The sequence below is a fragment of the Sprattus sprattus genome, assembly GCF_963457725.1.
Source record: "Sprattus sprattus genome assembly, chromosome: 3".
In the NCBI taxonomy this organism is placed as follows: Eukaryota; Metazoa; Chordata; class Actinopteri; order Clupeiformes; family Clupeidae; genus Sprattus; species Sprattus sprattus.
In genome coordinates, this window is record NC_137922.1 from 50,767,102 (window position 1) to 50,794,455 (window position 27,354).

The window sequence follows — 27,354 nt, forward strand, 5'->3', positions numbered from 1 at the left end:
TAGTGTTGAATATCTGAACCATATTTGCTAAATATATGAGACTTTACAAAAATGTGACATAGGCTTTGGGCTAGACATAGTCTACGATGCCTAAACCCTGTTCTTAAGGACAAAGCTATGATCACAATTTGTCTTCACATTTATTCTCACCCAACAAACCTTTGTAGACCTTTTTGTTTGTACACCTACTGGAGAGTTTTGGCTTGACCCATCTTTGAGTCATGTCTAACACTGTAATAAAAGGTAGTCACCAGCAGAGGACACTTGTGTCCAGATGAGCCACCTGCCTTTGCAGCAGATGGTACTGTAATAGTTTGATTAAAGCCCTTGCTCAAGATCCACAAAGGTACTAAAAATATCTTCCATCAAAGTTGAAATCGTATGAAATTTGCACATTTTATGAAACACTGCATATTAATTGTTTGATCATAGAAACCCTTAGATCAAAGTCCGTGTTTTGTCAATGAAAGTCCAAGTTCATGTAAGCCGCCCCACAACTACATAGAAAATTCCTCAAGAGCATCATTTAAAGGCAGTCAGCTGTAATTTCTCCCATGACAGTTTTCTCTGCAGTCCTGTTATCACTTGCTGCCGCTGTCTTACTTTTCAAAACAATCACACCACGCTCTTCAGTCATGTGGCTATAGGGGGAGGCAGACCTTGCTTAATTTGGGACAGATTTTAGCTCTCCACTCACAGTCCCAGATGCCTGCACATCTGCCTGAGCAGAGGTGGTACGTTAAGTTCATGACAAGGGCAGGCCAGCTCTGAATAACTCTGTATTAATATTGTTTGACAGTGGAGAGGTTTCTCCAGCCAAAGTTTTGGAGTTATTCTTAAACTCTGTTGAGAGGTTAAGCTGTGACTGTTTTCTGTTAAACAACAGTTATAGTATATGTTACTTTAAAACGTAATCAGCATTCTATGATGGTACCTTCAGGGTTCTGAGAAACAACTGTCCTGTGTGAAACGTTATGAAGCTGATAAAGAGTTATGAAGCTGGATATGGTAAAAAGTACTTATCCATGAATCCTACACTCATGAACCCTGTTTCTATACAGTAACAAATAGAAGACACTGTTTTACTGATCGGCATGCAACCTTGAGTTTCAAACGGTTCTGGAGTAAACACCCTTGCAGCCCTCAGGGTGGTAATAGGGTCCAAAACGAGCTTCCTGTGATAAAACACAAATTTGTATTTGTTTCTCTTCTGAAATCATCAAGGTCTCCTTTCTTGTAGATATGTGTAGATAATCTTCTTCTTCTGTTTGAGGGACAATGCTATTCTTCCTGACAGCCAGTATGGTGCTTAAGAGATCATACTAATATGTCTCTTTATAAGGAGCACATACTAGACTAGAGGGCAATCAGGACATCCTGTGTGTGTGTGTGTGTGTGTGTGTGTGTGTGTGTGTGTGTGTGTGTGTGTGTGTGTGTGTGTGTGTGTGTGTGTGTGTGTGTGTGTGTGTGTGTGTTTGTGTATGTGTATGTGTGTGTGGACGGGGTGAAGACGTAGTGTGCCAAGCACTAATGAGAGCTGAAGCGCCCTGCACAGCCTCCGTCACTTGCTATCTCCAACAGCCACCCCCACCCCGGACATGGGTCTGAGGCCAACCGGCTATCATGAAACCCTGATAGCGTGTGGGCCGTTAGCGACCCCACAGTGCCTGGGGATGCCACCACAGGAACAGGGCTTTGGAGCCAGGTCTCAAGTAAGCTCCTGGTCTATGTTTAGAGTCAGGAGGGCACCAAGTGGAAGGGCTGATTTTATCTCCCCCGCCCTGTCATCGAGGCCTGAGGTATTTTTAGGGGGTGGGGAAGGTGGGGGATGGGGGACAGAGGGTTTGGGAGTTAGCAGCTGCAAATGCATTTATGGACCACTGCAATGACAATGACACTTAGGGTGACTTAAGGGAGTACAGTGACGCAGCCATTGCTGGCAACACACACCCGCCAGCCCCCCAGGACGGTGTGGACACACAGGGCAGAGGAACAGGGGCGTGTAGACGGGGGGATTTCACACAAACACACTGAAGCGAGTGGTGACTTGGCCATAAGAGAAGGGAAAACAGGACAAGGTGAACAGCTGGTGGAGCAACACGACCACTAAGAGAGAAAGAGAGTGAGAACTTGTAAGGAAGCAGAAAGGAGACAAACAGTTTCAGCGACCAGACAACACACTCTTTTGTCCACAGTTCTAATTCTTTCAGCAGACTGACTGTTTGAGGGCCGCCAAACTACAGCGACTGATACTAAGGTCAAGGATCAACCTTCTTGAAAGAGAGCCAGACGGAAGGGTCAATCTCCTCTTAAACCTCTGGAGGAAACTGTGAAGAGCAGCTTTTGGCAAGTCCTCAGTTCAGCAGAGAGAGGGAGTAGAGTAACATTCGAGTCTCCTGGGTAAGTTTAGTCCTCTGCTTTTTCCCCTTGGATAAGCTTTATTCAAACCGGACTTCCCACTGACATTCCAACTCTGGGTAAATTTGACTTCAGTTATTTCTTGTCAAAGATGGTCCTTGCTTTCATCTCGAAGTGCACTTGTATACGAGTATACTTTACTGTGCTATCAGGTAATTTGTTGGTATATTTTAAAGTGTATATCTCTAAAATTGGACATTCAAAATACATCTCTATATATATATATACATATGTGTGTGTGTGTGTGTGTGTGTGTGTGTGTGTGTGTGTGTGTGTGTGTGTGTGTGTGTGTGTGTGTGTGTGTGTGTGTAGTCCTAGACATGTGGAGCTGAAAGCACAAATGATTGCACAAGAAAGCTTTCACTGTCAGAGGATGTCAATAGATTTTTTTTCTAGAAACATTTACAAGGCCAATCCAGCAGCTGGTATCATCCAGGATGGTTGGTCAGCATGTGAATCAACATAGCAGAACATTTGAGACAACCATAGAGGTACATCCAAACACCACGCGGTCTTAGTCACAAACAATGTTAAACCACTAAATCCCTTTTGACTCATGTTGTAATCTAAAACTCCAGTGGCATTGGACTCGGTGCTATTTGACATTTCAGAATTATATCACATTCAAATGCAGTAGGTGAGATGAGACAGATTGTGTATTTGGTGTTTGTGTGTGTGTTTGCATGTGTGTGTATGTGTGTATGTGTTGTTATTCAGGACTATTTGCATTTATAAGCTCAGGTGTGCAGCCCGAGTGGGTGAGATTTCTCTTCTTTTTCTCTTTGGCTGCCAGTGCGTCTTTATTTGGGCAGACTATTTTGAATGCTTCCCCGGTGAGCTACAGCACCAGCTGTGGAGGCTAGGCTTCACCAGCACTGAGGCGATTTCTGGGTTATCACTTCTCTGGATTTGGGTTTGGAATTGATGAACTGTCCTGGGACATCTGTTATGTGGGAGAAGTAGCAGAGTTTTTCACACTTATTGGTGGAAGCTTAATTTCTGTAGCTGCTGTTCCCATCATGAGATAGATTTGATTCATACGAATATTTTTCAAAAATATTAGAAATTCAAATTCTGCTAAATCTCTGTAAAAACTATTGTGGCTCACTGTATATTCCAGAAACGGGTTATGTTAACTAACTGAGATTTTAAGTCAGGAAATGTAAAGTACAATAACTAGGTAAACTAAAAGAAAACAATAACTATCTACGGAAGCAATGCTATGACAGGTTCAATAATCATTAATCAACCACACAAGAAAGAATGTGGGATCCACATTAGTCTTAAACGATGCCTCAACTTATGACACTATATCTAGTGATTAATGCTAGATGCAAAGTAAGTAGCTGACTCCTGATCTGGCATTGATGTTTAACACCCACACCAGACCTTCCTAGGCCTGATCCATTCCTCCTTCAGTTGCTGTGTGGAATAAGATTTGTCTGCTCTGAAATGATCATGTGACAATATATCTATGTATTATGATTCTGATGAAAAGCTTTGATGATACGGTGTAATGCATCGTCTGGGCCAGATTTGTTCCAGAACCTGGTGTTGTGTTGGATGAGTTTTAAAAAGTTTCCCTGTGCTGATGATGTGTCGGTATATTTCTGTATTATGATAATGATGATGCGCTGATGACATGTTGAGTGCATGTGTGAGGTCACTCAGATGTAAGACGTGTCCCCTGCTTTAAGCTGTTGATGCTGTTGTTTCCCTCTCTTCAGAGTGGCATGTGATAGATGAGGAGCTGAAGGTGCCATTGTCTGAGTGATAGCAACATTCCTGCAGCCTGAGACATACACAGTGAGGGAAAGAAAGAAAGAAAGAGAAAGGAAGTGTTCAACACGAAGGCAGGTATGGATGTGTTTGGTGGCGCCCCCCGTGTGCTCGGCTACCCCCGCCCTGTGGTGGTCCGTGAGGGCATGGATGCCCAACTCAAGTGCCAGATCGGAGGAGACCCCCAGCCAGACGTCGTGTGGGAGCGGAAGAATGTGCCCCTCCTCTCTGAGGACCGCTACAGCATCTCCCAGGAGGGCAAGGCCTACTTCCTGTGCATTTCCTGTGTGACCGCCGAAGACAGCGGGCAGTACATATGCAAGGCCAAGAACAGTATCGGGGAGACTTGTGCAGCTGCCATGCTAAAGGTGGAGAGCGAGTCGCAGGAGGTGATGGTTGTGCCACCACCTCAACCGCAGTCACAGTCACAGCAACAACCATTGCAGAACGGGAACACAGAGCACAAACTACAACAGGACCCGAAGGCGGAACAACAACAACAAAAGGAGTCGGATTTTGAGAACCGCGACCGGCCTCGCTTCCTCATCAAGCCGCTCTCGCTGCGTGTGGACCGGGGCGAGGACGCCGCCTTCTCCTGCAAGCTGACGGGGGACCCGATGCCCGAGGTGATCTGGGAGAAGGACGGCAAGCGGCTGAAGGAGATCTTCGAGAGCTCACACTTCAGGGTGTGCGAGCAGGATGGCGGCTGGTACCAGCTGAAGGTGTTCCGTACACGGGCACCCGACGGAGGCGTCTACACCTGCCGGGCGGCCAATGAGCATGGCCAGACGGTTGCTGGCGCTGTGCTCCTGGTGGAGCCCGTGCCTGAGACTCGGGAGGAGAAAATGCAAAACGGCTACGCTAACGGCTATGCTAACGGCCTTTCTACGCCAACACCGGGGTCTTCCTCGTCGTCCCACGCCAAAGATCGGCACCACACGTCCAAGCAAGGCAAGGAGCCGCTGCTGAACGTGGCCAAGGCCAAGAAGTTTGCCGTGTCCGAGGGGAAGCATGCCAAGTTCCGCTGCTATGTGACAGGGAAGCCTAAGCCTGAGATTGTGTGGAAGAAAGACGGGGTGCCACTGGACATCGGCAGACGTCACATGATATTTGAAGACCGGGAGGGCTACTTCACACTAAAGGTGCTCTACTGCAAGCAGCAAGATTCTGGCCTGTACGTATGTGCAGCATCCAATGCACTCGGCAACACCCTAAGCGCCGTACAACTGTCTGTGAAAGGTATGTAAACGTTACTCAATTATGAGTTAATTCCTTAAAAGATTTGACTGAAATGAGGAGAGAAATTGTATTTAAGACTGCTTCAGACTTGTTTGCCGTAATGTTAACATAACATTATCAGTCAACAAAATTTAACATCAACATTATCAGTCAACATAGTTTGTACATTCAGTAGGCCTAAGTAACTGTAAGTTTAAAATAAAATTGGGTTAGTTTTGGGTAAATGGTTAGTGTAATCATAAATGACAGTAATAATTTAGTAATTAACATTACAGTGTAATCAGCTCAGCTGCTCATTTAGAATGGTCTTAAACACATCAACATGCTTTTAGGGAGATATATATTCCAAGTCTGTGCTATAACTTCACTGGTATTTGTTAGCGCATGTTATTAAAATGCATGGATTACATGAGTTGACTCTTATAATTGGTAATGGTTTTATTCTAATACTCTTAGAGACTCAGCTGCCATTGCCTGTCTCAGAGGCATCTATTGCATGCATACCCCTCTTAATTCGTAATCTGGTGCAGTCTCACAAAGACTCTGTGTGTTGATTAACTGAGGAGCACCCGTGGGACTCCTAGGGGCGTTAAACATACTCTATAGGTTGGCTTGTGTCGGCACAGAGCAGATTCCTGGAAGTCATGGACTCGTCACTTCTAATTGACGTCAACATTTACATTAGAGCTGCTTTCATTCACACCTACAGATAATCTCAGCCCATCTGACTAAACGGCAAAGGCAGGTGTTAAGCCATACTTTGTAATTTTGACTCTGTGAATCAATGCAACATGTTTGTGACTTTTAGAGGAAGTAAACAGGGATATCAAAATACCTGTTGGAGCTCTGGATTTGGAATCATGTCCTCTTGCCTTACAGTCAACAGTCAACATAAGTGTCCTACTTTGTTGGCATGTTTAAACAAGGTTACATTAAAGCATATACTGTATGTGTGAACTCTCCAGAAGGAACTATCCGAGAAACTTAACATAAACATAAAACAGAAAGCACAAATAGTATGGAACCCAATCTTTTTAGTAACATTTTTGTAATGACACCTCCTTTTTTGAGTGACCACACTCAACAGTTTTTGGCTGCCTGCTGGCATACATGGCTAAGTTTAGTGTCTACCTCATGCCATGGCTATGTGGTTAATGAAAGCCTAAACAACTCGGGGTGAGTGAAGAGAGAGGCTAGACAAGGCGCAGAAACCTGCATGTCAGGGTGAATACATTTCTCCCACCTCGCTCCAGCCTCTTTGTCATGGGGAACAAGTCTGAAGCAGTCTTAAGTACACTTGAGTTTATAGCAAGTAGGTTGTAAGTAATTGCCCAGTGTGAAATGTCTCTCCTCATTTCAAATGCTATCTAAGCTTTGTAATCTTGTGAAATGACTCATTGTCCATTTTAGGGCGTTACAGAAGAGACCATGTCAGTTATTTGAAGTGTTTTACAGCTTCTTTTGCCATCATGTTTTGTTTTTAATCCGTATAAGGCCATCACTGAAGTTTAACATTTCCTTTGTACTTGCCACTAGCACAAATATGTTTTGTGTTTTAGTTAAAAAAGCTAAAAGATTTTCCTTATCATACTAAATTTAATTTAACTAATTTTCGTGCTTTACACATGACTTTTGTGAGAAGGTAACTCAACTTCACTTTTACTCACAAGGTGTTTGAATGAGGTAAACATCATAAAAATGCAGTCATCTGTGGTGACATATCAATCGTGCTGTATCCCATTTGATGTTTCTTAGCACACGTTTTTTAAGTTTGGCTTTTCCGCTGCTCATCACAGGACCTGTCGGTTCGGATTCGGCAAAGATTAATGAAAAGATCTGCTCAAAGGGGATTTATAACGCTACACTATTTACAGTTGTGTAGTTGATATAATCTCCTTGGGTAGCTTTATGTTGTGTTTCTCTGTTAATTCCTTCCAGAGATTCTGTGTTGTATCTCCAATGATCTTTGTTAGCACTTATTTGTAACATGCATGCATGGCCACCCTCTCCTCGCCTTCACCTACTTACAAGGTCTTTGGGTGAGGGAAATGTGTAGCGACACCAGCAACATATTAGTAGTTAGAAATGTGTCAAAGTGCTGGAAACTTTCTTAAAATGCTGTATTATACTATACTACATCATACAAAATGTTGACCTCTTTCTAGCCACAAGAACTGCTGTGTTTTTTTCACAAACATGACATGGCCTTGCCTCTGCCTGTCTGTTCAGGGCCGCCGGTTCGGTTCAAGCGGGGACTTAGGGATGTGGAGGTACGGGAGCGGGACGTGGCCGTGCTGGAGTGTGAGGTGCCTGAGGAGTCCGTCCCCATCTCCTGGTTCCTAGAGGACCAGCGTCTGCAGCCCAGCAGCAAGTACGACATGGAGCAGAGGGGTACCAGGAGGAGGCTCACCATTCACGACATCGGGGTGGACGATGATGGAGTCTACCTCTGTGAAATGGCAGACGGGGGGAAGAGTATCGCAGAACTCTCGGTTAAAGGTAAACACAGGACCTGTTCACGCCTGGCATTAACAGTTGCCTTGGGTGATCCGATAGTACGTCCGTTCACATCAAGCGTCTCCACATGTGACCACTTGTGATCGGATCTGACTTCACTGCTCTATATGCAAATACAAATATGCATTTTAGCTTTTTGCCAGTGGAGGGCAGCAATGCCCTTCTTGTGCCTAGTCTGCCGGAAATTAAAAGAAGAAGAAGAAATCAATACAGACTCTGTACCTTGGCATATTTCAGACAAACAAAATCACCCAAGATGTCTGATGAACTTGTAATTAATCTCTTGGCTTTTCAATTTTCTGTCAGTCTTTTTTGTACATTTCTCAGATAAAAATGAATTTCTCAAAACTGTTGTGGTTACACACAATGACTAAAGGACTTAGTCACTGACTTTTGAGACATAAAGCCTTTTAAGTGAGTTATGGGCTTTGGCAGGTGCTGTTTGTACAAATTGTTTAGAGAAATTCACTTCAAAATGTTAAGGATGATTTGAGAAATGCACCAAATTGACTCAGTAAAACTGTTATATAACGGCATTGGCACGCAAATGAATATGTACTTCCGTTTATGGGGGTGAGTCAAGCTTCTTGCCTAGTGGTGCATAATTGGTTATTGAATCAACTTTTACGCATTAGTAATATATCTACGTATATATGCTTTTCCAAATAATCCGAAATCAAAGAGAAAGCCAGCTTTGAGTAAAAACATTAGTTGATCCTTAGTTGAGTAGGCAATCCTTTGCTTTTGTTGTCCTGGACCACATCCGGATGTGGTCTGAGCGATCAGATCTCAATGCATCCTCACTGTGTTTTGGGTGCATTCAAACCTGTATATAAAGCTGTGCGATCAGATCACCCATAGAGGGGGAAAAAAACTTGAGTGAACAAATTCAGAAGTCAGAAGCTATTTAATAAATATTCAAACTTTTGATAGACATGTCAACTAATAGTAGTTCAACAATCTGTGAACTGACTCATAAACCTGATCATAATCTTTCTAAATACAATTTCCAAAATCTTATATCAAAGTTAGTTGTCCAAAGTGTATGCCTTCCGGTCTTTCTTGTGTAGGCACCATCGTCCGCAAACTCCCCAGGAAGCTGGAGGTTCTGGAAGGGGAGAATGCTGCCTTCTGTGTAGAGGTGGACCAGGAGGACATGGAGGTTTACTGGTACAAAGATGGAACCCATTTACGAGAGACTCACCAGACGATCATCAAATCGTTTGGCAAGACACATATCCTGGTCTTCGTCAACACCTCCTACCAGGATTCAGGGACTATCACATTTGTAGCAGGGCGATCCAAGAATTCCTCAAGGCTCAAAGTCAAAGGTGCAAAAAAGATAATTTTTCATAACCATAATTCATCAGTTTAGCTGTTTTATTTGTTAGAAATTGAGTCCATTGGGGATAAAATGTCCTCAGGATTCAATACAATTTCCAATTTGGAAGGATTTGGATTTTCATCCTATTTTAAATTCCAACCCATTTAAATTTTATCACACAATATATATTCTTCAATAAATGTAAATGTATATGTAAATGTAATATGAATCTTTCCAAATCCTCTCCTGTATTTAACCCTTTTAGCTGCCCGACACTCTGCCCCCCCGTGCCCAGTCGGGGTGAATATGGATGCCCACACAGCCAACGGCGCGGTGCTGTCCTGGGAGCCAGCTCCCAACCTGCAGATGGGCACTAAGACAGTATACGTGCTGGAGAGGCAGGAGGTGGGCTCGCAGGAGTGGCGCAAGTGCCTTAGCACGGAATCGACCACATCGGTGGAAGTGCTGGGCGAAAGCGTGCCCTGCGAGGGCGACTACCGTTTCCGTGTCTGCTGTGTCAACAAGTACGGCCGCAGTGGACACGTGGAGTTCCCCAAAGTGATCCGACTCGGTAAACGCCACAAGGGGAAAGATACATCATGACTTAAGTTACCCAGACCGCCCAATTATAAATGTAGTGAATGTGCCATTTAGTGAATGCACCACATAATACATTTAATGATGTTAGGGACTGTTCTGGAAAACAAGGCCGTAGGTCTACATCTGGACTAAGTCGTCAGTCGTACCTTACACTTTCCTTGCCTCAGAGGGTTTCTAAGGGTTATTCACTACCTCTGGTTTCATCATAATTTGCATAGTTGTTTTAGAAGTGCACTTCAAGTTTATGCCACCCAAACAGTTCTGTGTGTTTCGTATTGACATTCAAATTGTCATAACAAAGGAAAAGTTAACAGACATCATCTCTGTGTTTGGTCTGGTTGTCCAGTGCCTGGCCCAAAGATAAAGACCCCTCTGGAGAATGTGGTGGTCACTGGTGGCGACAACGCCGTCTTTTCCATCGAGCTGTCCGCCACCATGATTGGCACCTGGTTCTTGAACAGCACCCAGTTGCAGGACAGCGAGAACTTCACTCTCCGCCAGAACCAGCAGAAGCATTCTCTGCACATCCGCAGCGTCAGAGACATTTACAACGGGGCGGAGATCACCTTCATCGCCAGTGGGGTCCGAGATTCCGCTATTCTACAAGTTGAACGTATGTACAAAAGCCTGACCACAGGAAGTGTAAATTGTCCACAGGAAGTGTTCACTAGAAAGCACTTAGATTTTGTGTATCTCTTCAGCACGTGAAGTGAAGTTCGAACCTCTCACTGTGCTGGAAACGGATAAGAAGGTGGAGATGGGAAACCCCATAGTCCTCTACTGCGAGGTGTCACATCCATCTGCGAAGGTCCGGTGGTTCAAGAATGGGGTGGAGCTTCAGATGGAGGAGGGCTTGAACATCCAATCAGAGGGCAATATGAGGAGGATTGTCATCCAGTCGTCAGAATACTCCCACTCAGGAGAGTACACCTGCAAGGCCCTGGGCGATGTCCTTACATTTCACGTGGAGGTTGAAGGTGAGAAGTTAAACAGGACCCACTCCTCTATTCAAAATGAAATGTTATTATCCTAAACTGGATCAAAAGTGGATCCTCTACATATATTCCATTAAATTGCATCCACACTGTTTCATATGATTTCATGAAAGAATGAGACATGGGGAAGTCTTAGAGCTGCTTTACTGACTGACTGTCAAACAACTGTCGAGAGGCTGAGATAGGGTGCACATCACAACCATGTCAGGAGTCAGGTGTAGGACAAGAATTACAGAGAAAAAGAGCATGGCAACACAGTGACTGGCAGTATTCCTGGCATTGCGACCATCAGATGCTTACCTGGAAAGCGTGGACATTCTCTTATTTCCTTTGCACCTCTTTGACCAAACTCCCCCAGCTCACCATTCAGCTTTTAAATGCATGTCATCTCTCTCCTTTTGTCAGAAATTAGTTTACAATCTCTATTTTATTGGATGTGATATTTGAACACAGTGTGATCACTATTTAGCTGACCAACTGTCCAAACTAACTTATCACCCGTAGCTGTCGGAGCAATGTTTGCAGCCATCCCAGAGAAGGAGAGGAACAAATCCGTAGAGGCGGGCGACTCCATCACCCTACAGTGTGACGTCTCAGACCCCAACGCTGAGGTCCACTGGTTTAAAGATGGAGAGCCAATTGAGGTGCAGGACGGTGTGGAGATCCTGGCACAGGGCAACCAGAGGAACCTGGTCATTCAGTCTGCCAATTACCACCATGCCGGGATGTACACTTGTCAATCAAGTGATGATGTCAGTGTGTTTCAGGTCGACATTACAGGTGACATGAAAGGGCTTATACACTTTGTTCTTTTTCGTCACATCATTGAAACACTGATTGCATTGACTGAAGAATCTAACTAGGGCTTGGGATGGCGTCAGCTGTGGATGGATAGATGGATGGATGGATGAAGTTGTGCATCTGTTCCTCCAAATGGTTTAACATTCTTTACCCTAAAGCATCTCTTTCCTTTGACAGCACATTTTGATCATTCATTTGTTACATGAAACTGAAATTGAAATTAGCATGCGCAGAAAATGTGAAATACTGTGGTTGGTCAGCTGCAAATGTCTATAAGGAAGTACTTTGATTCTATTTGGACAGGACTGGATTGATCAAATATTTCTCTTCATCTCCATAAAAAATGTTTGCAGCTGATTTCCACTAATGCTTTGTCAAATATGTTATGTGAAGTGTGGAGGCAAAAACACTACAAACACATCCAATTCATTGCCTTTAACCAGATTGTTTTCAAATTGTTAAACTGAAACTAAAACAAAACGCTCATCTAATGCAATACGAAATGTGTTTTTGGTGTTTTTGGTGTGTGAGTCGTTTCACGGTGTAAACAAGACACCATCACTCTGTCACTCAAACTAATTTAATTGAACCAATTTCTCTCCTTGATAACCTAATGACCCCAACCTGTGAATCACAGTCCTCAATCAAATGCATGTCCAGCATGCAAAGCACTTACACAGGCGGGCACAAAGATGGACCAGATTTACAGATAAAGAAATGCTTACCCTTACAACTCTCTACTCCTCTTCTTCCAACCCATGCCCCTTCCTATTCCTGTGTAGGCCCCCCTGTCACCATTAAAGAGATCCCAGAGGAGGACTGCGTGAAGACGGCCATGGAGCTGGACCCAGTGGTCCTATACTGCGAGGTGTCCCGACCAGACGCTGCGGCCCGCTGGACTAAGGACGGAGTGGAGGTGCAGGCGAGTGATATCGTCACGGTCCAGGCTGAGGGCGTCATGAGAAGGCTGATCATCAGGTCCGCGGACCTCCAGGATGCTGGGACATACACCTGCAATGTTGGAGAGAGCAGCATGTCCTTCACCGTCAACATTAAAGGTACCTGAATGCAGCAGGATATTGAATTAAACGAAAATGAATCTAAGGTAAACTAAACTAAAGTCAAATGAATCAATTGAAACCAAGCTTTGATCAACTAAACATGGTTAAACTAAGCTAAAAGGTAAATAAATGAATCTAAATACTATGTGTGCAATGACATACATTGCAAAATACCAAAAAGTATCTCATGTGCTGTCCCATCTAGCTGTTCACTGCAGGTTGACAAATAGGGATGAATTCTTAACTCCATTCAGTGAAGTTCACACAGTCAATTCACAAAGAAATGTAATTTGATATTATTAAACATGTTTATATCGTTTGTGTTTTTCTATATACTCTTACCAGACCACTCTTCTCTATTTTCAACAGAGCCTCCGGTGATGATTGTGGACCCTAAGGAAGACATCCACCTGGACAGGTACCTCTCTGAGGAGATTGTGCTCAACTGCGAGCTGTCTCGCTCCAGCGGAGTGGCCCGGTGGTTCAAGGACGGCCTGGAGGTCCGGGAGAGCCAGAACGTGCGGGTCAGCTCCGAAGGCCCCTACAGGAGGCTCACCATCCTCTGCAGTATCAGAGAGGACTCTGGAGAGTATGTTTGCGACACAGGCGGAGACTCTGTCTTTTTCCAGCTCAGTGTTACAGGTACGAGGCCTCATCAGCAGCAGGGGTATTACATATATATATATATATATATATATATATATATATATATATATATATATATATATATATATACACACTTAATACATATTTGCACTTTTTATAAGAGTTGGTCTTGTCAAGATGAATACAGTTATGTCAATTTTGCCCAGCTATGACACTTGATACATGATACTGAATAAAAATGAATAAATGAATGAATGAATAAACAAATGAATGAATAGATCAATCAATTTATCCCAATCTATTCTAGGAGGTTGCTTGCGATATATATAATATATATTGCATATCATATCAGATAATAATGTATCTTTTTGTTTGTTAACAATGTACAGTCATGCTCTCCGAGTCTATTATGAGAAGTGATGCACATCTCTGTCACTGTGGTGTTCCAGCTGCTCCGGTGCGCTTCGTCTCTCCCCGGGAGTCGGAGGTGGAGATGGTGTGGCAGGCAGGGGAGCGGGTGGAGCTGAGCTGTGAGCTGAGCTGCGCTAAGGCAGAGGTGTGCTGGTTCCGTGATGGCCTGGAGGTGGACGAGGCAGACGGGCTGCTCCTGGAGGTGAATGGGGCTCACAGGAGGCTTGTCATACCCTGCTCCTGTGCGGAGGACACGGGGGAGTATCTCTGCGAGAGTGCAGATGACTCAGTGACCTTCCTGCTGACGGTTGAAGGTACGGTGGCCGTCAATGGACACTTGTATGGACCTCTTCAGCCACATGGCTTACTGCGAGAAAAACGCATAAAACGCATCATTTAATGAACATTATAAATCATTTGTTATTTTTCAAACACACCACCAAGTCCTTACTGTGATAAATTAGCTGTGAAGTCTCATGATTTGCAGTCCTTTTTTTTTTTTAGTTTAGTTACATTTCACACAGAAAAATGTTATGAATTGTTAATATTTTAAGCCCCTTCTCCTTCAGAGCCCCTTTCCTACATGTTCATGTCTCTCAGAACCCCCTGTCCAGTTGACGAGGCCCGAGCAGGCGAAGAGTGTGGTGGATCAGGTCTCTGGGGAGCCCCTGGTGCTGGAGTGTGAGGTGTCCCGTGAGAACGCTGAGGTGCGCTGGCTAAAGGACGGGGTGGAGCTGGAGCTGTACGGCGATGTCACTGTGACCGAAGACGGCCTCATCCGCAGGCTTACCATCCTCTCGCCCTCAAGAAAGGACTCAGGCAAATACACCTGCGACGCCGGGGGAGATGACATTGATTTCAAGGTCAACATCAAAGGTGAGACCTTCGACATCTTCAGCATAACACTTTCAAAGACAAACAGCCTATACATGTTGCGTCAAGCGTCTACGATTTAAGATAGCACTCTCTGCTTTACTTAAACAGCAGTCCCAGTTATTCTAAGCAGCATGCAGTAGAGGTTAACATTTGATCAATGTCTGTGCTTCCTCTGTCCCTGACATTTGTGTTTTTTTAAACTCTGGTCTACCTATTAAGAAAATATTTCCGTAACTATAAAACTCTTATAGAACTTGTCTTATAGATCCTGTCTCCTGTCAGTGATACAGTCACATTTGTCACTGGAACAAAGACCATCTAAATGAGAGATGGGTAACTTTTTTCAGAGGTACAGTCACATTTGTCACTGGAACAAAGACCATCTAAATGAGAGATGGGTAACTTTTTTCAGAGGCCCCGGTTAAGATCCTGCGGAAAGAGGAGATGGAGACGGAGCACAACTGCGCGGTTTCTGATGACGTTGAGCTGGAGTGTGAGCTCTCCAGGGCCAGTGGCAAAGCCTGCTGGTACAAAGACGGAGAGAAGCTAGAGGAGAACGAGAGATTCTGCGTGGAGGAGGAAGGCGCCTTCCGCTCGCTTATCATCCTCAATGTAGACCTGGAAGATTCAGGAGAGTATTTTCTCGATGTCCTGGATGACAACATCACATTCATGGTTAATGTGCAAGGTACAGAATCTTAGTGACTCTATTATTTCTTTTATTTCTGCACTTATATATGAAGATAACGAAAAAAGATATAACAGATCCATGAACAAATCCATGAGGTGGAAGGTGTGGAGAATTTCAATTTTAGTGTGTAACTAAATAGTTTTAGATTAAGGAGATTTAGTGACAAATAGATTATATTCTCTTGTGGCACAAGAGATTAAGGCCCAATCTCAATACTTCCCCTTACCCCTTATCTTTCCCCTTACCCTTGAAGTTGCGCGTTCATGTGAGAGCTAGTGGTGTCTCAATACCCAATTTGATCAAGATTAAGGGGTAAGATTAAGTGGTGTATGGCCCTCGTTTTTAAGCTGATCGGAGAGCTACCTTGCTCCTCCAAGGGCTATCCCAGAGCACACAGCGAAACCAGCTCGGGAATTTTTTTTAAAAAATGGCTGCTTGAAGCGAGGAATATTTTACATGAATAAAGCTATCTACACAACTTTTTATATGTTTATAATGACTCGGTTTGATCTGAAATGTGCTACACGAACTATGCATAGTATGCAGGTCTTAACTGAAGCTTTCAAACGGTAGTTTTAGGTTACAATTAGCGCGTATGCCACCACTTCATTGGAATATATGGTAGCTTGCTAGGACTAGCCTGACTCCATGCATGTGTACAGATAACTTTATTATCCACGAATTACGTTTGATATCTGTGAATGACAGCACTTGCTTTGGAGACATCGATCCGTGCTTTACATGTACCGTCCACAAAACAATTACGACAGTCTAGTTTTGTGCTCTATACAGTCGTATATATATTTGCAACCATAATTGAAACTTTTTTTAAATCGCTAGTTTCATAGCTCATCCAGTGTCTACAGATAACTTATCTGCGAACTCCGTTTGATATCTGTGAATGACAGCACTTATTTGAAGACATCGACCTGTGCTTTACATGTACCATCCTGTATTATCCAGCGACGCCAAGTGACGTACCCGAAACCGAGTGGCGTCTCATTTCATAGGGGAAAGTTTTCAGCCCTTGGCCCTTACACTTGCAAGTGCTAGGGTTAAGACAAAGACAAGACAAAGCAAAAGGGGCAAGGGGAAGAATCGAGATTCGGCCTAAGAGTCTCCAAGCCAACTGTTGTGTGCCTCCTCCCCAGAGCCTCCAGTGACCATCGTTGGAAACTCGGACGACCCAGAATACCAGGAAATGGTATCAGGAGATGACCTCATCCTTGCCATCGAGGTGTCGCGAGCCAACGCCCCCGTGGAGTGGTACTGTAACGAGAAGCGACTGGTCGAGGACTCGCGTACTCACATTGAGACTTACGGCACCCTGAGGAAGCTCATCATCACTGACATCCAATCCTCAGACTCAGGGAAATACATGTGCGATGCCGTCAATGATAAGATGGTGACTGTTGTCAGAGTGAAAGGTAGATACATAGCACGTTTGAACACCTGTTAAACCTGTTAACATGAGAGCTAGGTCTTTTCTTATGACAACATATGACCTTTTTCAAATAAAGCATACTTGTAGGAAATGTTAAAGGTTGTTTTTCAAAAACACAGATTGAAATTAGGTGCTTTTGACCTTGTTAAAAAAAGTTCTATAAATTCTATAATTTTAAAGTTATAACTTGACGATTACATGGAATACTTTCCACCTTGGCTTGCTTTTCTTAAAATAATCTCTTGTTATGCCTTATGTTCTTTCGTATTCCTTATGTAAATATCTCCAATTCTCTCTCCCTTAGAACCTCCTATCACCATCGTGAACAAGGAGGAGGGGAACAAAGTGACAGGATATGAGGGTGAGGGTGTGACTCTGAACGTGGTGCTCTCACGAGAGAAGCCTGTGGTCAGGTGGATGAAGGACTGGACTGAGGTCAACAACGACCGCTACCGCATGGGCTACAACGGCGTATTACACTACCTGACCATTGACCCGCTCAGGAGGTCTGACAGCGGGGAGTACACGTGTGATGTCGGCGAGGATGAGATGCAGTTCAGCCTGCTGGTGAAAGGTGGGGCAACTTTACAATAACCAAATCTTTTTTTCCCTTCTGTGGCATATACCATACTGAAAAAACACAGATACTGTATAACAACTACGCTTTTTGGAAGAGCATTGATGGATAGACAGACAAGCTTTGTCCTGGTATTGTAGAAAAGACCCCAACTCACAGTTGTGTTGTTCACTAATCCCTCTACAAAGCAGAAGGCGCTGAGGCACTGATTATGAAAGTTGACCTTTGACCCTTTGCAGGTTTTGCTGTCATGGGTTTTGCTAGATTTATACTGTACGGTGGTGTCTTGGAGATGATGCTGTTCACAAAAATCCTAAAACAGAGCCCTCCTTCTCTCCTTGTGGTGTCAGAAATGCGAGTGAAGTTTACGAAGACCCTGCACAACACCGTGGCCTACAAGGATGGCATGATCACCCTGCGCTGTGAAGTGTGCAAGGCCAAGGCGGACGTCCTGTGGTTGAAGGACGGTGTGGAGGTCATCCCCAGCCGCCGCTTCTCCATCCGGGCCAACGAGCTGGAGCGCAGCCTCACCATCCACCGCGTCACTAAGGAGGACGCCGGCGAGTACACCTGCGAGTCCAGAGACGACTGCACCCGTGCCTTCATGAGAGTGGAGCGTAAGTGTGTCGTTAATAACGAGACGACTGCACCCGTGCCTACATGAGAGTGGAGTGTAAGTGTGCCGTTAATAACGAGACGACTGCACCCGTGCCTACATGAGAGTGGAGTGTAAGTGTGCCGTTAATAACGAGACGACTGCACCCATGCCTACATGAGAGAGGAGCGTAAGTGTGTCGTTTAACGAGACGACTGCACCCGTGCCTACATGAGAGTGAAGCGTAAGTGTGTTGTTAATAACGAGACGACTGCACCCGTGCCTACATGAGAGAGGAGGATAAGTGTGTCGTTTAACGAGACGACTGCACCCGTGCCTACATGATTGGAGCGTAAGTGTGTCGTTAATAACGAGACGACTGCACCCGTGCCTACATGAGAGAGGAGCGTAAGTGTGTTGTTTAACGAGTATCCAATAAACTCCTACTGATCAACTCTGAATGAGGGATTAGCATTTCAGGCAAAAATACTGTTCTATAGCAAATATTTGACTACAATTTGACCCCCCCCCCCCCCCCCCCCCACACACACACACACACACACACACACATGTACACAAACACACTCCGGAACACCTTAAATTACATGCCTTGTGCCCTCCTTACAGTGCCCCGTGTGGTGGAGTTTGTGACGGAGCTGCACAACACCACTGTTCTGGAGGGTGATGACGCCACCTTCAAGTGCGTGGTGTCACCCGAGGATGCCGAGGTGGTGTGGCTGATGGACAACGAGCCCATCACGTCGGACGACCGCTTCGTCATCTCGCAGAACGGCCTCTGCCACACACTCGTCATCCGCCGCTGCCAGATACTGGACTCGGCCAGGATCACCGCTGAGTCCGAGGGGGTCACTTCAAAAGCCAGCCTCAAGATTCAAGGTTGGAAGCAACTCTCTTGCTCAGAGAGACTTGATGGTTTTCGTTGAGTGTGCAGTGATGAACATCACATTACACTCATGTGGTCTGCTATATCAGGGGAAAACACTATAAGGGCCTGATTTACTAATATGCGAGCGCTTCTTAATCTGCGTTCGCAAATTAACGCACGGTGTTTTTGCGCATTTTACTTGGTATTTATCAAACCAGATCGCGCTGGGCAATCTGTGTTTACTCCGCCCTATATAGGGCCTGATTTACTAACATTGCGACCGCTGCTTAAACTGCGTTCGCACATTAACGCACGGTGTTTTTCCGCATTTTCCGTGATATTTATTTAGGAAGAGAAAATGAAGCTTCAGCAAGTGGAGATAGATATATTGGTTCACGTTCGCTCAATCACTGAACCTGATTCAATGTGTGCGCTGCTATAATGTTGTTCTGCCCGCCATCACCTACAGCAAGATGTTTAAAAGAACACGATTATAAAGAATATGCTATTGGTGGCATTAATGCATAAACTGTCTATTATAACAATATAGATGTGTACATGGCGAGATTAATAATTTCTACAAGGGACATGGGTTCACTACAATACATATGGACGTGGGTGCAATCAATGGTTCATATTATGTTCGGAAAGTTTGCGATTTCAAAAAAAGTCCTGTTTGATGTCTATAATTTCGGCTGTGGCAGTGGGGAAATGTATTGACCAGTGCGCCATAGCAATGCTTCGAGTACCTGTGTGAATATTTGTGAAGGCTGAGATATATCAACTGCTGATACTATAACTGTTTGAAATGATCCGGTGCCAATATTTGCAATGTTTACCAACTGATTGAATGGAATGTGATCTCCGGTTGGAGGGTTAGATGTCATCTCTGATCTGGTTCAGTAATTTAAGTATTGCGTGGCTGGTTAACCTGTACCGTCTAATGATTTGTGGTTCATTTAACTGAAAATGTGTTATGCGAGTTGAAAAAATTATTTCTGTGCGCTGTCTCTGTCTTCTTTCTTCGCCTTTCTCTTATCACTGCTGCCATATCAACGTTTTCAGACTCAATGAAATTGCGCTTGGTTAAGACATGCTTTTATGAGGCGGAGAATTAGCCTGCAAATTGGAGATGTGCGCTCCACAGGCAGTTTAGTAAATACCACGCATGACATCATTAGGCGCACTTACCTTGTCTCCACCCATGTAAATTGCGCCTCACGCCTACGTTACCACCCACCTCCAAGTTACCTCCCCTGTTCACACCCACAGGCGTTAATATGCGCTGCGGCCCATTAGTAAATGACGTTTTATGTTTACGACCGCTATTTTACGCCAGAAATGGGCGCAATCCTGTTAGTAAATCAGGCCCTAATTGTGTTTGTGAATGTATTGTGACATTCTATAAACTCATCTTTTAAGGTTGTAAGGCAACTTTGTATTACTTTGATGATGTTATGACAGGTATTATACAGTATTCTATGCAGAGGGACTTTTCCCTTGGCTGTAATGGTGAGACCTAAAAACTAAATTCTTGACTTTACTGCAGTGTTAATGATATCCGATAATTTAGGGCAGAACACTCATCTCCTTTTATCACCTTGTTTTAGAAACTATATTGACATACAGTATGTTGACAGTTATTTACTGAATCTCATAAAAGACAGGCTTCACAGAAACGGTAAGAAGAAATAGACATGGAATTCGTATTGCTTCTGTGAAACTGTATATGTGTTTTCATTGGCTTGTCCAGAGGCCCAGATTCTGTTCACCAAGCGGAGTGAACCGGTGGAGGGCGAGGAGTTTGGGGAGGCCACCCTGGAGACGGAGATCAGCCTGGAGACTGGGGAGGTGCAGTGGATGCGGCAGAGCGTGGTCATCCAGACCGGGGTCCACTACACGCTGTCCCAGAGCGGACACAAGCGCAGACTCACCGTACACAACCTGGGCCTGTCCGACCGGGGGACGTACCGCTGCGAGACCCTGCATGATCGGACACAGGTTAAACTCAACGTGGAGCGTGAGTTTTTCAACCAGGCTCGGCCTGGGTTATTCTCTGGAGAGTTTTGATTGAAAATTATCCTTTTTTTGTGGGTTTATAAATGGGTTCAAGTAGATACTATTATTGTTGAGAGTTGGGAAATTGAGTTACAGTTGGGGTAATTTAATTGTAATGTATGATCCTTGAATGCACATTTACAGACAAATAGACAGTCTTTGAACTAGACTTTCCTGTTGGATTGTGACCCGTACTGGAAACTGGCTGATAAACGAATCACAATGTTAAGGAATCGAGGACAGAGTTGGGGACAGTGTCCTACATTTGTGACAGTGTCAGTTGTGATTGCCTGCTTTGTGTCTCTGTCACCCCCTGGTGTTCTCTCAGGTTAAGGTTAAAGAGGGATCCCTTAGAACAGCTGACTCTGAACTCAATCCAGCCCATGTCTGGTGCTGACGCACTCCAGCTTCAGCTCCTATCTGAGACCAGCTCTCTGTTGTGTCCACCTAGGAATTTAGACAGCTTTTGATGTCAGCTGAAGCATACACCGCTATCCTCACCTTGGCAGTGGGCTTCTATCACAGCGCTGCTATCATCCACAGAAATAAACCTTGCGTGGGCAGATGGATAAAGCCCTGTGTGAGTGCAACCAGACTGATGAAAAGCTGGTATGTTCCCGTCATAGAGAGAGAGAGAGTGAGAGAGGAGAGGGCAGGAACAAGTTAGTACAATACAACAGGAACACACTGCCCTAATCTGCTGAAAGAGTAACAGATGGCAACCTAGGCATAAAGAGGGATCTTCCAAGATATTTAATTAATGAGACAAATGTGTAGTGGGACCAAAGTTTGTTTTACTTAGTTTCATTTACCGATCATTTGTAACTTTCTCCATGAACGGTGCTCTCAAACGTAGGCCAAGGTGATGAACCCACCCACTCACCCCAAGAGAGTGACCTCTGGCCTCTGTCTATGGGGATATTGTGCTGATTGCTGATTTACTTGCCCTCTACTTTCTGTAGCGAGGAAAGTCTTCGTTCGTAAGAGCCTGATGGACATGGAGACATTTGAGCGCGAGACGGCGTCCTTCGAGGTCGAGCTGTCCCACGCAGATGTCGAGGGTGGGTGGCAGAAGGACGGTCTTCGCATCAAGCCCAACAACAATTGGAGGGTGAGCATGAACGGGTGTGTCCACGGCCTCACCATGTCCAACCTCAGTCTGGAAGACACTGGCACCATCGTCTTCTCATCAGACGGCTTGAGGACTTCGGCCCGACTGCAGGTGAAAGGTATGGAAACATTTTCCAGCAATTTACACTGCCCTCGTTGACACTGTCAAATAAATACGTAAAGTCCAAATCCAAGAAATTCAAAGACAAAAGTCACGTCAACTGATCTAAACTGCTGTTATGTGACACGTGTCAAATGTTTGTAATCAGATTCAAGATTGACAGAGGAGTAAATGTCAAATCAGTATCCATTGCTGAATCCAGTGATCCAGTGAGAATTAAAATGACACACTCTGTTTTGGCCCTGGACCATGTATCAAGATAGACAGAGACAGCATCACGGCACTGTCTGCCTACATGTCCAGCACCATTCTCTCTGTACCTCCAAGCTAGCCTCAAACATAAATGAACCTCAGGGTGATTGACAGTGCTGCGCACAGATAAGGTTACCAGCTCAGGCAATCCCTAAAGCATTAAGAGATGCTCATGAGTGATAGACCAAGGCCGGATTTACTGAAGAGGCTGCTGCTATCCAGGCTCCCGTGAACTCCTGTAAGCCACGGAGCTCATCGCCAGAGCTTGAGTCGCACAGCATGTCCCATTCCACAGGAGCTTGTCATAGGTCAAAACAATAGCATGACGTCTCTCAGGGTAACACAACCCCTTACCCATCGCACATGCATGACTTCAGACCTGCCGCAGAGCTATTTAAGACTGCTCGATTCAGAGGCTATGTATGCAGCAGTCTGTACGTGTTTAGAATATGAAGGTGTCAGAACAAATGGAAATGATCTGGGATGTCAAATGGACGAGCTATAACAACTAATGTACAGTATGTTATGTCCTATAATAGGATAGAGAAGGAAGGGGTCGAACAGTATGACTTCTTATATATTCTCATTGATACAAGCCGTGCCCATATTTTGATTCAATTTTTGTATTGAATATACTATATTATATTGAAAATGGAATACCAACATATATCTCCTGTTAGCTCATGCTCATAAATGCAACGAGGCATCGTTCTAGGTTTGGTCGTTTGTATCATCATCTACTCTTAATAAATCACACAAATTGAGTTTCGTATCATTGTGGTTGTTTGTGTCATCATATAATCTTAATGAATCGCACAAATTGAGTTTGGTATCACTGAGGTCGTTTGTGTCATCATATACTCTTAATGAGTGTTCTCTCATCCCGACGATTTAGAAACCCCGGTGACCATCCTGAGGAAGCTCGCTGATCTCAGCTTTGAGGAGGGATCACCTGTGACTTTGGAGTGTGAGCTGTCCAGACCAAACGTTGACGTGAAATGGTTCAGGGTAAGACTCAGATAAGCATAAAAACATATGTAAACCAAATTAAACAGCATTCCCTCGCTGCTGCCTCATTTTTCAACTTTAGCACCTCTAAACTTCCTAAAATTCTAAAACTCTAAACTCTTATCTTATCTTTGTGTAAATGAACACCTTAGAACGACATGGAGCTGAAGGTCGATAAGAACCAGAGAATCTACTCCATGGGGAGGAAACGCTTCCTGCAGATCCTGGAGTCCAGCATTGGCGACTCGGGCAGCTACAAGTGTGAAGTCGGGGAGCTCAGTACCTTCTGTAACCTCAACATTTATGGTACTGAAAAACACCCTCTATATCCAAACTCAACATTTATGCTACTGAATAACACCCTCTACTGTACATCCAACCCCTGGACGAGGAGATGCTACTACTCACGTGGAAATATGTTTTGGTTACTTTGACAGCTGCAGTTGCTCACAAAATGTCATATTGGGCATATTACATTAATCCTGAAACTTGCAATACGAGATCATGTAGCCTTAATTATGTTATATGAATCAAATTACCATTCAATCCATAAAACAAATACTTTCTCCCAACTTCTCTGGTTAGACTGAATTTCCATATCCTCCTCAGGCAGTTGAGGAACTTGGGTATTTGTATGCCCCCTTGTGGTTTGAATAGGGTGTTGCAACTGAAAATAAAAGACTTCATTAGTCCCTTCTCTTGATGTCAGATGTAATGCGATATTTATATTCAAGCATTTTACCATCAATATTAAAAATCATTCAGAAAATGGCTAAAGGGACCAGAAATCACAATGAGTTTATCCTTGTTCCAATGGTTGCCATGGAAATACTAGATGCGATCATGGTCATCAACTAATGGATTTTTATCAATGAATAATTCATCCTGATCTTGTAGAGCATCAGTTGGAGATCATCCAGGGTCTAGAGGACCTGTGCATCCAGGAGGACCAGAACGCTGTGTTCATGTGTGAGCTGTCCCTGGAGGACGTCCCTGGAGACTGGTACAAAGACGAGCACAAACTAAAGCCCACCAGCACCATCAAAATTCGACGGGAAGGTCGGTGGCCATCACAGCTGATTTTGATAAACTGACAACCAACCATTAGTATTCAGATCTCATTAGGACAGTGCTTTAGTATGGAAAATATTACCATTTCACATTCATTCATTTTATATCTAGACTTTGATCTAAGCTTTTTTTCGATTCGGTGCATTGTTGGGGTTGCATTCAACCAGTCATGCTGACCTCTTGCAGCAATTTACACATTGAAATAAAATCGAATTAAAGCTTATACGACTCTCACTTACCTTCAACAAGCAGGGTACACCTCAACACACATGTGTTTACCTGGTCCGTTAAACTAGACAAATATTCTGGCCTGAATACTGCTTATCAGGGTATCTATGAAAACATGCTATCTATAGACAGGAACACTGATGAAATGCCAGTATTAGACCAAATGCATTGTGGGTAATTGTGTAGGAACAAAACACTTCCTGCTGATTTGCAACGTGACGGCCGAGGACGCAGGAGAGATGAAATTTGTTGCAAGAGAGCTGGAATCCATCGCTTGTCTGGAAGTGGAGGGTAACTGTTTTTTTATTTGAAATAGTAATGTGTTTTTCTGTCGCCCCTCTCCTTAAAGTGATTACCAAAGTTAGAATAGAAGACCTCCAAAAATAAAAGTAGAGGTTTCATCTCATCCATGTATGCTATTATCCATGTCTATTCTATCAATGTCTCTATACCTATTATCTTTCAAGAAACCGATGTAATTACAGCACTTGTACTTCTTTCTACAGCTTTGAAATTATTTGATTATACTAGCCTTATAGCTGCTCCCATGTTATTCAATGTCTGTTATTCCAGCCAGTCTATTTCCTGTCAGTAGTGTGAATGTAATATGTAATATTCTGTGGAATATTCCCATGAATTGCTCCCCATAGACCGCCCAGCCACCATAGTGAAGCCCCTGCGTGATCGCACGGCCCTGCAGAAGCATCGCGTCATCCTGGAGTGCACCGTGTCAACACCGCGCTGTGTTGTCACGTGGTACTGCGGCCAGACTGAGCTGGAGACTTCAGACCGCATGGAGATCACCAGCGACGGCTGCTGCCGTAGGCTAGTCATCCACCAGGTGGCACTAGAGGATGAGGGAACATACAGCGTAGAGGTCGGGGAGCACACTTCAACTGCAAAGCTCTTGGTGGAAGGTGAGACAATGACATCAGTGATTATTGTAAGTTAGGACTCATAGTTGTACTCTGGCTCTTCCTCTGTAGTCTGATGTCTCTCTCACTCTTTCTGCTTCCATCCCAATGTTCTTTCACTTTCGTCACACTGTCTTATCCTTTCTCACTTTCAAACACATACACACATTCTCACTCTCTCTCTCACCCACACAGGTCAATCTATCCTGCTGGTCAGGGAACTGGAGGACGTGGAGGTGACTGCTCCAGATCAGGCTTGTTTCGAGTGTGAGCTCTCAATACCCATGCAGAAGACCCCGGTGTGGACACTGGATGGGGAGACTCTCCAGAACAGCTCGGAGGTCCGACTGGAGACCCAGGGCGCTGTCCAGAGGCTCACCTTTAAGAAGACCTCCGAGGACATGAGTGGCACGGTGCGCTTCACTGTCGGAAAAGCCAAGTCCTGCGCACAGCTCACAGTCAACTAGTGGCAGGACACACACACTACATGTTGGACAGTCCAGGGTTAGAGGGGTGCAGTTCTTTCCCGTATTCAGGTTACCTTGGTGTGCGCATTAGCACTGGGTATCAGCCTTGGTAACAACCAGAGAGAAAAGAGTGTAAAACTGGAATGAACACCTAAATAATCTAACCATCTCGTGTAAGAGTTTGAAGGTCACTGTTAGAGTTAAGAGGTTACTGGCCACTAACGCTGAAAGTGAAGTCAAGAAATGTGCAGTGGAATTAGGTAGTATTAAAGAATAATTTGTAATGTGATTTGGGAAGGACTATCTTGAGCTGTAATTGTGGCGAGGTAAAGGGTTATATCAAAGCTGCCCCATTGTTATAAGGTGTGTAAGATCTAAGAAGGAACGTGGAAATTGACAATGCTAAAAGCAGAACTACCTGGATAGAAAGTTGATGTGTATGTCTGCGTAGCAAGTGTGCAGACATCTTTGCTGAGTTCTTTGGTTGAGAGTGGACTTGATGAGAAAAGAGAGTTCTGATCTACTGAGTGGATGAAAGACTGGATTGGTGGGAGAAAGGTATAGAGCTTTACGATGGGTCTCCATCCAACACATCTGCATATTTTAAATACATTTATGAAAATTTGACTATAAGAAATGCAAGTCTGTGTGAATTACAGTTGAAAAATTGAAAAATGGACAATGCTCTAATCAAGGGAGGAGGTGTATAACAGCTTTGGGTTCATGTCATACAATCTTAGCAAATGCAATTTAATTCCAACTGATCTACCTTATTTGGTTTATAACGTATGCAAATGGAAAGTTTATCCATCCTCCTCTTACAAATTAATTTCTTATTCGATTTAGAAGATTCATGGGAATTTTAACCATTTCCACTCAGGATTTCCGATTGTGTGGTCAGAATTTGCATTAAAAGTTGGATGGAAACCCAGGTAATGTTGACTGATAGGGATTCAGTGACTGAGTAAGTGGTTGGCATGAGTAATGTTGAAGTGTAGGCCATCAATGGGGTTAAGGATATTAATTACTGAGTAATTCATGTAATGAGAGGGTGTGTTATAAATTATTTAACAGAAAAACTGTTTAAGTGCATTTTTCACAATGTATCTTTTATATTGAGCACTTTTTATAATAGTGAAGGCACATATAAGATGCACTCGGTGCCATTTCAGAGAGGGATTTCGTGGTAAACAGAAGGTAAATTCTATTGGAAAAGGTTCCATCAATAGTGTCTTCTAGAATGATGATTGTGCATCCTCTTTCTGAAATGTACAACATGCTTGAAGTCATGATAAAAATTAAAAT

The 27,354-nt window shown here is 44.1% G+C and overlaps 1 protein-coding gene across 2 annotated transcripts; it reads left to right on the forward strand.

Moving 5' to 3' along the window:
- The first annotated feature begins 1,910 nt into the window (after nt 1-1,910).
- obsl1a (obscurin like cytoskeletal adaptor 1a) lies at nt 1,911-27,128 on the forward strand. 2 transcript variants are annotated; one of them, XM_080834512.1, is made up of 25 exons: nt 1,911-2,400; nt 4,146-5,436; nt 7,666-7,935; nt 9,024-9,284; nt 9,543-9,848; nt 10,224-10,490; nt 10,579-10,854; nt 11,377-11,652; nt 12,456-12,731; nt 13,104-13,376; nt 13,790-14,065; nt 14,352-14,627; nt 15,040-15,315; nt 16,470-16,745; nt 17,067-17,336; nt 17,690-17,956; nt 18,562-18,831; nt 20,574-20,840; nt 21,841-22,107; nt 23,257-23,369; nt 23,522-23,675; nt 24,267-24,428; nt 24,855-24,959; nt 25,319-25,585; nt 25,778-27,128. In XM_080834512.1, the coding sequence occupies exons 2-25, from the start codon at nt 4,278-4,280 to the stop codon at nt 26,047-26,049; spliced, it is 6,882 nt and encodes a 2,293-aa protein (XP_080690638.1). In that variant the 5' UTR covers nt 1,911-2,400; nt 4,146-4,277; the 3' UTR covers nt 26,050-27,128. The 2 variants fall into 2 exon arrangements, with proteins under 2 accessions (XP_080690638.1, XP_080690639.1); XM_080834513.1 differs by lacking the exon at nt 1,911-2,400 and adding an exon at nt 2,428-2,570.
- The last annotated feature ends 226 nt before the right edge of the window (nt 27,129-27,354 follow it).